Source organism: Camponotus vicinus, unplaced genomic scaffold (assembly GCF_025532165.1).
Source record: "Camponotus vicinus isolate PSW18456_S1 unplaced genomic scaffold, iyCamVici1.0 SCAF_14, whole genome shotgun sequence".
NCBI classification, from domain to species: Eukaryota; Metazoa; Arthropoda; class Insecta; order Hymenoptera; family Formicidae; genus Camponotus; species Camponotus vicinus.
Window position 1 is genome coordinate 3,674,158 of NW_028141950.1, and position 11,439 is coordinate 3,685,596.

Consider the following 11,439-nt stretch of genomic DNA (forward strand, 5'->3'; position numbering starts at 1 on the left):
TTTCTCAATTTTAACACATACAGCGAAAGTTTATAAAAAATTTGATGTAAAATAATTATTTTATTAGTTTATTTTATATTTTTATTACAATTTGCTATAATTTAATAAAGAAAAAGAATTGTTTGAAAATTGATAGCTATTCAAAATTCTAATGTTTAAATAAAACAATCAAAAATTTTTAAATACAACTTTTCAACGCTTATGTTTAATCTCTCAGAAAATTAATTAAATTATTAAAAGAAGAGCTATCGAAAAATATATGAAAAAAATCAAGTTTTATAATCTATAATGTTCAATAATATAATACCGTTGTAACTTCAAACAATAATATACTTGGCTCTTTCAAATTTCCCACGGAAACCAAGGTTGCTAAATCAATACTTTACATCAGTGCCAACCACACGCAAAATACAATACAAACTAACATTTGCCGGAAAATTATCTCTCTGTTATAAATCCGAGTGAAAAATGAGATCAATTAAAAGGGAATCATCAAAACTAAAAACACTCTTTGATTAAAAAATCCTTCAAAATCAACTTCTTTAATCAAATCTCTCCGCACCACAAGATGTCGCCGAACTCAACTTTTAATTGACTGAGAATGGCCAACCTGGTCTGGTGAAAGCTACCGTCTATAGTCGGTGTTAGGATACCATCGCGAATACTCGGGAAAACACGTGGATGCTCGGATATATTTATCAGCTGATAACACTTCAAACGATATAAAGTGCACGTGTTTTGTGCAGCATTTGGCAGACGATATAGTCTCGCATTTTGCTGGTTGAATCATCTCTATCTCAGATTATATAACAGTGCAAAAAACCGAATGTCTGGTTATGTAAATGTCTTCAACAAGGTGATCCAAACGAACAGAGACGCCAGTCGTACAAAAGTGAACGTGCTTGCCGGTTTTACATCAATTGTAAATGTACGTTATTCACGTGTCAAGACACATGTCTTGCATAATATTATTTCGAATCACGTGGGCGAACGATATCGCGCCGGTTATGCATACAGCTGTCCACGAATCGCGAATGATTGATTACCATTTTATCGGTAAATATCAATAAAAAATAGTAATATTAGAACTTATTAAAATTCAATAAAAAAAATATTATTAACGTAACTTAGAGAATCATACGCACGAGAACAAATTTAATTTTACTATTTCTTTTACTAAAAGAAGATTATAAATTAATCAAAGATGTAAATACAAATTTTTTTTATAATATTAATTGATACGATAGTGTCAATGTATTGGATAATTAATAAAAGTTTGTTTGTTTTACTTAAAAAAACCTATAAATATCACATATGTATAAATATAATATTTTTAATATTAAATTCGAACTTATATAACTAATACGAATAATAATTTTAATATTCTAGTTAATCGTACAAATTTTTATCTTTGTTTTAGATATTAAAAACTTCATACATATATCTAACTTTTTAATTTGTAAATTTCTTATATTATAAATTTCATTTAATTCATTATATAATTTTCATTCAATCATGTGTATTTGTAAAAAAATCTACATCTTGAAGTTATTTATCTATATTACATTGATTTTATCGATTTAATCACATAAAATATGTAACTAATAAAATATTTAAAAGCAATTATATATTTATATCTATATTGTTATCAAATCGATATAATAACAAAAAAAATTCTTCAAATGGCTTTGAATGATCACGCATCTCTCATTAGTAGTCGGATCATCTAATACGTTTTTAGACGTATATTACGTTTCACGCTAATGATATGATAAACAATTATAAATTCTGTTATAAGATAAATGAGCGTATATCTGCTATCAGTTTTTGTGTCACATAACGAGAAACTTCTCAGTAATGATTTCATAAAATAAAACTAAAAATTTAATTTTCACAACATTTAATTACCTCATTTTTGCAAACCGACTTCGCTTCGATTATCTAAACGTCTTCTTCATAATAATGTCAGAAATGATATGATAACAACCGCTCCTAAAAATAACTTAATATTGCAATAGATAAATTTTATTTTATGACGCGTTTTCCTCAATATTTGTAACGATACCTCTTCAAGGAGATTCCTCTTCAAAGTAACCATTTAATCAGTGAACTCGAACACAATGTGGCACGAACATATAAAGTAACATAACGAGAAACAAAAATGTATATAACATTTTAGCTCAATCAATAATTTTGCATTCGTAAAATATCGTTTATCTTTCTTCAATCAGATTGTTACGCAAATTATATTGCCAGTTATTCAAACAATTAGATAATTGAAGAGAAAATTTAATTCTTTCAGATCTCGAGCCTTTTTAGCGCTCTAAAATGCTGTAATCGGTAACAAAGCTGTAAATGAGCCGACTTAATATTAGTAGGCAATTATATAGATAAGCAATTCCCGCTTGCTCATCACAAAAAGAACTAGTTCAACAAATATTACACAAGAATGTATGCTCAAATGACGTTTTGCGATACGTAAAGAAACTGACTTTGCAAGAATGATGAACATCTAAACCATCGATTGAAACGAGTTTAAAAAGTATTTCTGTGTAATCAAGAAAAAAGGGTCTCTAGTCTCTAGTAAAAAGATCTCTAATAAAAAAATGGCGAAAGTAGTGATTATCGCTAAAGCCGATGAGGTAAGTTGATATTTTGATTTAATACAATACGTTTTAATACAATCCCGTTAAAATTTGATATTTCTAAAAATATTTTTACAAGAGAAAAAAAATTGTCTCTCTACCTATATATATAATTAGGCGAAAATTTTCTTTGACATCTATATATCATTTAATACGATCACATCCTATCAATTATTAATTTCATATAATATACTATAATATTAATAATTAAAATATTCTTTTTTATTTCTTTTACTCTCATTACATCTTTCTTTTAATATTATAATATATTATTTTATAACTATAATTATATTTATATTATCATTAGCATTATTTAACGAGCAAAGTACATAAAACCAGTTGAAGTATCTCTAATGATTCATAATAATTATATATTTTAAATTTTATTCTGTATAATTTTCATTAATGCTCTATTTGTAATATTTAATTATTACTACTGAATAATTACGTATTTATAGTTCTTAATAATTAAATTATAGCAGTAGCACAATAATTTTCTTTTAATGTGATATATAACATAACTCTCTCTTAATGTGATATATAATAGTTCGATTAATGTAATTAATATAACGATGAGCTAAGAAGTTCGATAAAATGGAATGTCTTGAGAAAATCATGATATGTAATCACTCAAAAGACTAAATAATTACTGAATTAGAATTCTAATTTAAAAGGGAAGACTATTATATCAGGTGAGATGTAACTGCTTTTTAATCTATGATACATGTTTAGCCTTAAATATTGAGCCTTCTGAGAATTTTATAATTTTATAATATTCTGTATATTTTATAATATATATAATATTCTATAGTTCTATATTTTTATAGTTTTATAGTTTTTATAATATTCTATTTATAATATTTTATAGTTTTATATGACAATTTCATAAAATTGATACTTTGAGATTCTATATATTATTAGTTATATTATCGATAACATTGCATATATATTGCACACAATTGATATTTTTTCATTATTAATTTAGATGAAAAAAATAAAGTAATATTCACAAAAAATTATAGTTTCATTTAATGATAACTAGAGAGTTAGCAGTTATTTCCTTCAAACATTTGTTTTTATTTCGCTCATAAGCTTATAAAATCACACCAAGAATATTATTAGTATGTTCTATCTAAGTGTAAACGAGATTCGATAACTACAAGTCAAAAGGTTAAAAGTCGACAGACATTATCGCAATGAAAACGAAATGAATCAAAACTAAACGGAAATAAAGGCGTGATACATTCTGCGTGCACGATCTAATCTTAATGCTTGCTACAGAATAAGGTAAATGGCTATAACTTCGTCAGCGGATATAATTTCGTCAGGCCTTTTTAAAATTAAATAAATTAAGCAATCTCGCGATTTATTTAATTTTAAGAAGGCCTGACGAGATTATATCCGCTGACGAAGTTATAGCCATTTACCTTATTTCACAATGAAATTTACACAAGATGAAAAAATGAGTATAAATTATTAACTAACTTGATGACTATAATTATATATTCAACACAATGCATATAATTAAAAATCGAAAAAACTGACGATAACATTTGTTCAGATGACTCTAGTTTTCTAGAACTAGACTAGTAGGTTAAATGTTATCAATGAAATTTTTAATCATATTTTTTTACTTATATTTGCTATTTTAACTTTAGCAAAAACAGCTTGTGTATATGTTATATACACAAGTTTTCTATAAATCTTTATAATTTTACGTTTGTTATAAATGCTACAAGAATTAATCAACGATCTTTATTGTCTGATTAATTTCAATTTTACCTTCCAGGCGATACCACGAGTGGAATCTCGCAGAAACAGAATATGCAGACAATTTATTGAATGGATAAAACATATATCCGTAGAGCCGACAATGTGGCTCTACATGATGGCGTTTATGTTCACATCGATTGTCGAGCAAGATTTTTTTAGGCATAAAGCATGCCGAGTGGATCACGGATACTCGGAAGAAATCTGTTCAAAGTTGAACGATGACAATAATAAGGCGATAAAAACCGAAGTGCAGGTAAAAATTACTATGTATTATATTTAAAAAAAAACGAAAGGGAAAGCGGCAAAAGAGAAAAAATAATATTAAAATATCGGAACACAATAATACTAACGACTCATGAAATTATCGAATTTGACTAATCATGTATAAATTTCCAATTTGAGAATTGCCTTGATAACTTACGATAAATGTAATTATCTTATCTGTTTATCGATTGAAGATAAATGACAAACGAAAACGGGATTGCTATCGAGATAATTCTCAAATTAAATATTTGCCCAAGATAAACATGAAATGGTATATCATATATAAAATGTATTTTAGTAAATGTAATTTAGTAAATGTAATAAATGTGTGTATTCTGTAGTACGCATCATTTCTTTGTATGTTTTTGTATATTTTTTTTAAGTCCTTCGTTTTACGAATTTATTCATTACAAACAGAAAATTAAATAAAATGCATTTTTTTTATAATCATTAAAATTAATATTAAGATTATTTAATATCTCAAATTGTTTACGAAATTGAACGAGCAAGCAATCTTTTTAAATATTTCTTTTTACACTTGCATTTTTCGAAATTCCTCCTTTTACGTTGCAAATCAAGAAAAAATATATCTTTTATAACTCGATACTTTTAATACCAAAGTGATAATAGACTATCGTTCCTCAATTATGACTTATTAAAGAGAATGATCTTGCAGATAACCGTCTCGGAATTCCATCAATGGAACGATATCGCCGGGCATGTGATGCCTATTATCTTAGCAATGTTCTTTGGAAACTGGAGCGACCGGCGCGGACGCAAATTGCCTCTCGTCCTTGGCTTGATAGGCAAATTTATCTACTCCTTTATGGTCGTGATCAATTCTGTGATGGACACTTGGAATCTGAACATGGTGGTGTACACGGCCACCCTGCCGATGAGTTTGCTGGGCGGCGACGTTGCAATTTTCGGCAGCTGTTTCGCATACATATCAGATATATCCTCCGTACAACAGAGAACCATGAGGATCACGATTCTGGATGTCATTTATCTCAGCACAATGCCATCGGGTGAGGTCCAGTTCGCTCTTGAAAAAATTATCCACTCAAAGAAAGTATAATTACATTCATGTTTCCTTAAAAAAAGGAAAAAAGAAAGAAAAAAACCACAATGCGCATATTTTTAACTCTCTGCATTATACTCTATGTCTTACTCTCTATATTTTTGCATTATTTGGATAAGAACTGCACAATGATTATAAAATTTTCCTCGCTCTATCTAGGCGTTTATTAATGTTATCGGGCATATCCGTGTGTAAGAGAATCCTGAGAATCATGATCCCGAATGTCTATCTGAATGTTTATCTCATTGTCAGCACAATGTCGTTGGGTAAGGTCGAGTTCGCTCTTGAAAAATATTATCCGCTTGGAGAAAGTATAATTGTCTCCTTGTTTTCTTAAAATCTTGGTGAACGATGCAAATTTTTAAGACATCCTTTGGATTCTCTTAGTGTTTGAATAAGAATTGCACGTTTATTTTGAAATTTTCCTTCCTTTATCTCGATGTTTATTAACATTATTGAACATATCTTCCGTGTAACAGAAAATCCTGAAGATTATGATCCTGGATGTCGGTCATCTCAGCACGATGTTGTCGGGTGAGGTCTATTTCGCTCTTGAAAAAAATTACCCGCTCGGAGAAAGTATAATTGTGTCCTTATCTCTTTAAAAAATTTTGCAAAGGATGCAAATTTTGAAGACATCCTCTGGATTCTTATATTGTTTAGAGCTGCTTACTATTTACTCTGAAATTTATCTCGTTTCATCTTAGCATTTATTGACACTAATCATTCATTCCTTGTTCATTCTGCGAAAACGTCCACAAATATATAAAATATATAAAATGTATTAGATTCTTTAATGTTATGTAATATAACGTGATTGCATTTGAATAATGAATTATATTTCTTCTCTTTTGCAGGAGTCGCGCTTGGATCTTACGTATTCAGTCACTTGGTTAATTTGCCTTACACAATTATGTTCATCGTAAACGCCACATTGCTTGCGTTGGCGATCATATATTCGTTGATGCGGCTCAAATGGCAAACATCACCGCGACAGCAACCGTTGCCAACCGGTACTAATTTGCTGGTGGACTTTTTCGATACGAAACATGTTGTCACAACGACGCGAATGATGGTGAAGTCGAGGCTTAATCATGGTAAACTCCATCTATGGTTTCTCCTGCTCGCAATGTGCCTCTATACATTCCAGAGAGACGAAAAAGCCAAGAGTCAAATGTATACTTCATTGATCTTCAACTGGAACGTGACAGACTTCAGTAACTTCAAAACATTCCAATCGACTCTCTTTGTATTAGGTCAGTTGAGCATGATCTGTCAAATTAAATCCTCAACATTTTGTGAATTCTCACCGTAATATATAGCTCGCAATGTATGTTAAGGAACGCGCGCAAGTGAAAGGAGAAATTTCTTATGAATCGAGAACTTTTGCTTTCACTCAATTTACGATCTTGATTAATAATAATAAAAAAGTTACAACCTTGTCGCGCGAAAAATTGAAGCCATTCAATTTCGTAAAAAATTCGATTTTTATAAAATATACTATACGGCTTGTTGCCATTATGTTAACGAATATAAAAATTAAACGCTTTTCTCGGGAGTTAAAATATATAAAAAAATCTAACTTTTATTTAATAATTAAATATTATTTTAGAAATATGAAAGGGTAAAATGCAACATATTAAAAATAATTTTGTTCAACAGCAATGCTCATCGGGGTGCCTGTAATGAGTAAATGGCTAGGAATGAGGGACACGTTCATCGTAGCAATTGGAGCAATATCACACGCAGCCGGAAGAATAATATTTATATTAGCGAACAAACCGGAACTATTTTACGTAGGTAAGTAACAATTTTTCTTTTTTAAAAGAAATCAAAATCCCAAATTATCTCCAAATATAAAATATTATACGACCATCGCACTCATAGTGTAAATAAAAGATATGCATATCGCACGAGAAATAATTAGAAATTTGTTTATAATAATCGTTCTGCAGGAGCTGCTGTTTCTGCGTTAGGCCCCGTGGTAGCACCTGTACTCAGATCCATGACTTCCAAACTTGTATTTACAGAAGAACTAGGTATGCGAATAAGAATATTTGTCGTGCTTAATTTTACACGTAGAAAAACTCTAAAGATTAATATATAATTATAGTCTCAATCATGTTTAATGTCATAAATGTGGAAAAAAGTGCTTTGCATCGATTTTTTTACGAATAGAGAATATCATGAATGACGTTGACATTGTCACTTCTAGCGACTTCTCTTTTCTGTGCTAAACTAAAAAAAATCTTATCTAATTTTATCTTATGCTAATTTTAGGAAAAGTATTTGCGGTGCTCTCCGTGTGCGATAATGCGGTGCCGCTCTTCAGTGGTACTTTGTACTCTCAATTATACAATGCCACGATAAAGACTGCACCCAACTCCTTTTATTGGTTGACGTTTGCCACACAGAGTACCGTGCTTCTGCTTATCTTGTAAGTAAATTCTAATTTTCCTACATGCTTGAGATATTTGTACGTTTTTTCTCAACTTGAAAAATTGAGAAAATCGCATTGTTCGGTTTATCGTATCCAAATAAACTAATTTTAAGTTATTATTTTTTTCAGAGTCATACAATTTTCATCGTGGTCTAAACACGCGACTGAAAGAGAGGACTACGTTAATGATGAGGCAGTGGCACCGTCGCTATCGAATACTTCAGAAGTTAATTCTTCTAGTAATATAACCGCGTAATGATAACTTAATCTCAAGCTGCTCAAAGAACGTACAATAAGGTGATAAGATGAAACGTCAGCAATAAGTTATGATCTTTGATGTGTTGGATATATATGACAATTTCTATCGTTTCATTTTATCACCTTAGAAAATACGTACAAAATGCATTTACAAGACTCAGGAGATCCGTGTTTTTTTAAAGTATGCTCAAATATACTTATTTGATATATCTTTACATATCATTACATTCCAAGGAAAATAATGTTAAATAGTGCAGATTTTATAAGCCTTATAATTGAGCTGCATTTTTAGAGTAACTCAATTACGTATTAATCCGCTCGTATGTGATAAAATATTATTATAAATAATATTTTAAACACATAAATTAAATAAAATATAAACTCTATATAAATAAATATAGAAAATAATGCACAAAATGAAAATATCTATATCTACATTTTTTTAAAAGAAAGAAAAATATTAGAATATACATATTTTTTTATATATAATCTACAAAATAGCGTTGTGTGCACAATAATGTTATATTTAAAGTGATCTTGAATTATAATAATGTTATATATTTAAAGTGATTTTGAATTGTAAGAATGTTATATATTTAAAGTAATTTTAAATTATAATATTGTTAATATAATTATAATAATTATCATAATAATGTTATAATAATGTTATAATATTAATGTTATAATAATTATTATAATAATGTTATATTTAAAGTGAATCTAAAAATTTTTGATTATGTTAAATTAAGTTTTGCAAATTGAGAGTTTCTAAATTGTGTAATTGCATCAATATAATTTGTATAAATTATCGCCTACGTAATAGTATTATATTATTAAGTTTCTAGAATATTAGATTTTATCATATTTTCTGCATTTATGAAACAAATTCAACAATTTCTGTTATTATTGAAGAGTAAATGATAAGAAATTATATCTTTTCTTGTTAATCCTTAACTCATTGAAAATGAAAAAACAAATTATATACGAATTTCATTATCTACTACGATAAGTTATAACAGCAATTTATCCTTAAATGCTTGTATATTGTTTTACTTATAATTAGATGAATCATGAAATGAGATCACGGATTAAAAGTCATGTACAAAAAAAAATTCATTAATATCACGATGACGCACATGTGCAAATTAAAAGCATTAGCAAGATCAATCTCGATTAAAAGTTAAAGATAATGTAGTTAAAAAAAAAATAGTATTAAGATTTGTTTAAATATAATGTTATGTTACATATATAAATGCATTTTCAAATGTTGCGATAAAATTGGAAGCATTTTTTCCAATCAATAATCTGATCTATTAATATTGATTTATCGCAATCTTTTTGATATCGAATATCTTATCAACTGCATAAATTATAATAAATTATTATTAAGTTGAAATTTATTTCTAATTATTTCAAAATAATCTTCGATCTACGATTCAATTCTAACATATTGTTATATTTCTCTCCCTCCTTAAAACTCTCATAAAATATTCATGAAAATAAAATTAAGTTTGTCATGAAGTTTATTGTTAATACAAACAGTAATAGAACGAGACTTTTCAAAGTTGCGATTTACATTTACATAATGTTTAAGACGATTCTAGGAAACCAGTGATATTCATTAGCATTCAACACGTGAATTGCGAATAGCAAGCATGTCAAGGACTGTTAGGTAATTGTTGCTCAGCATTTTCAGTATATAAAGTATTATCCTCCGAAAATTGCCTCCTAAAAATATAATCCTAACCATTAACAATAAGTATAAAAAAATACCGACAAATAATTATTAAACTTGCGCGCTCGTCTATATCTTTGTTGTTAGCCATTTTATGCATTATAACACGAAAAATCAACGAAATAAAAAGCGCGGCATGTGTTTATATACACAGCAATATCAAAACATCAACTTTCTCAAGTTTCGAAACTATAAACGAAAATAGTTCTTTTCTTAGGTCACTCGCAAAGATTATTTACCGCGCAAAAATTATTTACCATTAATCGTAGTTTAATTAAATATCATATATAAATATATATTTAATTATACAATAATGTGTAATCTAATATCATCTCGTGCGGAAATGTAGATTAATATAATCATCCTTTCACGATTCATTTATTGATATGAATACATACGTAATGAATGTTGAATGCTGTATGCAAGACCGGTATTAATGAAAATGAACACCTGATCAATTCCTTGCAGGAACTTCCTTGGATATTCGTGATATACGGGCGATATCGCTTCCTACGTATCCTGACCCAAATATCCACCTCTCCTATAACCCACCGGTATAAAAAGTCTGCCAACGTTTAAAAATGCGTACTGTTCGCCTCAAGCATCGCTTCATCAAAGAACATCCGAGATCTCCAATATCATGGTAACAATATATACGGAGAATATTAGCAATTCTACTACGATACGCTATTTCTTATTGATTAAACTTTGCTAAAAATAGTCAGAAAAGATATAAATAACATGATTCATATAAGATTCTAATTCTTCATTGAAAATCGAAGCGTTTTTTTATAATCATGTATTAATTTTACATATTTAAAATATTAATACGTATAGAGAAACAAAAAATTTAATTTTATTAAACTTACGTATATGTATCGTGTATGTATGTATATCCTATGTATATATTATTAGTAAGTTTAAATTAATAACGAGAATGACACTCGAAATATTAAAAAATGTTAAGTATTGGAATTTTTTAAAATTAACTCCATTTACATAAAAAAACATATGTTTATATAATGTGTTATAGTATAATTTTTATAAATTATAATTAATAGTTTTCCCTTCGATTTCTTTTAATCTATTGACTTATTAATACAAAATTGCGAATTTTACGCATTCGTGCATGAAATCCGCAATTTCTTATTAATAAAGTCAATAATATCCAAAATGTATTATTAATAACGAAAAATCACAGTAACGATCAGTAGTGAACGAACAGCAAAAATAATAAAATCGT

At 28.3% G+C, this 11,439-nt stretch overlaps 2 protein-coding genes across 7 annotated transcripts in view; one reads left to right on the forward strand and one right to left on the reverse strand.

The window, feature by feature from the left end:
• LOC145965402 (uncharacterized) overlaps positions 1 to 10,617 on the reverse strand; it is a 120,188-nt gene extending 109,571 nt beyond the window's left edge. The window contains exon 1 of the mRNA XM_083088925.1: positions 10,595 to 10,617. The gene's annotated coding sequence lies outside the window, so the exon portion shown is untranslated. The remainder of the gene's footprint in view (positions 1 to 10,594) is intronic.
• Positions 635 to 9,857, forward strand: LOC145965401 (putative peptidoglycan muropeptide transporter SLC46). Of its 6 annotated transcripts, XM_083088918.1 has the most exons (10): positions 635 to 1,056; positions 2,303 to 2,642; positions 3,193 to 3,337; positions 4,435 to 4,671; positions 5,359 to 5,710; positions 6,621 to 7,019; positions 7,426 to 7,563; positions 7,719 to 7,802; positions 8,044 to 8,200; positions 8,333 to 9,857. In XM_083088918.1, the coding sequence occupies exons 4-10, from the start codon at positions 4,519 to 4,521 to the stop codon at positions 8,457 to 8,459; spliced, it is 1,410 nt and encodes a 469-aa protein (XP_082945044.1). In that variant the 5' UTR covers positions 635 to 1,056; positions 2,303 to 2,642; positions 3,193 to 3,337; positions 4,435 to 4,518; the 3' UTR covers positions 8,460 to 9,857. The 6 variants fall into 6 exon arrangements, with proteins under 6 accessions (XP_082945044.1, XP_082945040.1, XP_082945041.1 ...); XM_083088914.1 differs by lacking the exon at positions 3,193 to 3,337 and having other exon boundaries at positions 636 to 1,056; XM_083088915.1 differs by lacking the exon at positions 3,193 to 3,337 and having other exon boundaries at positions 636 to 928.
• Positions 10,618 to 11,439: the final 822 nt, after the last annotated feature.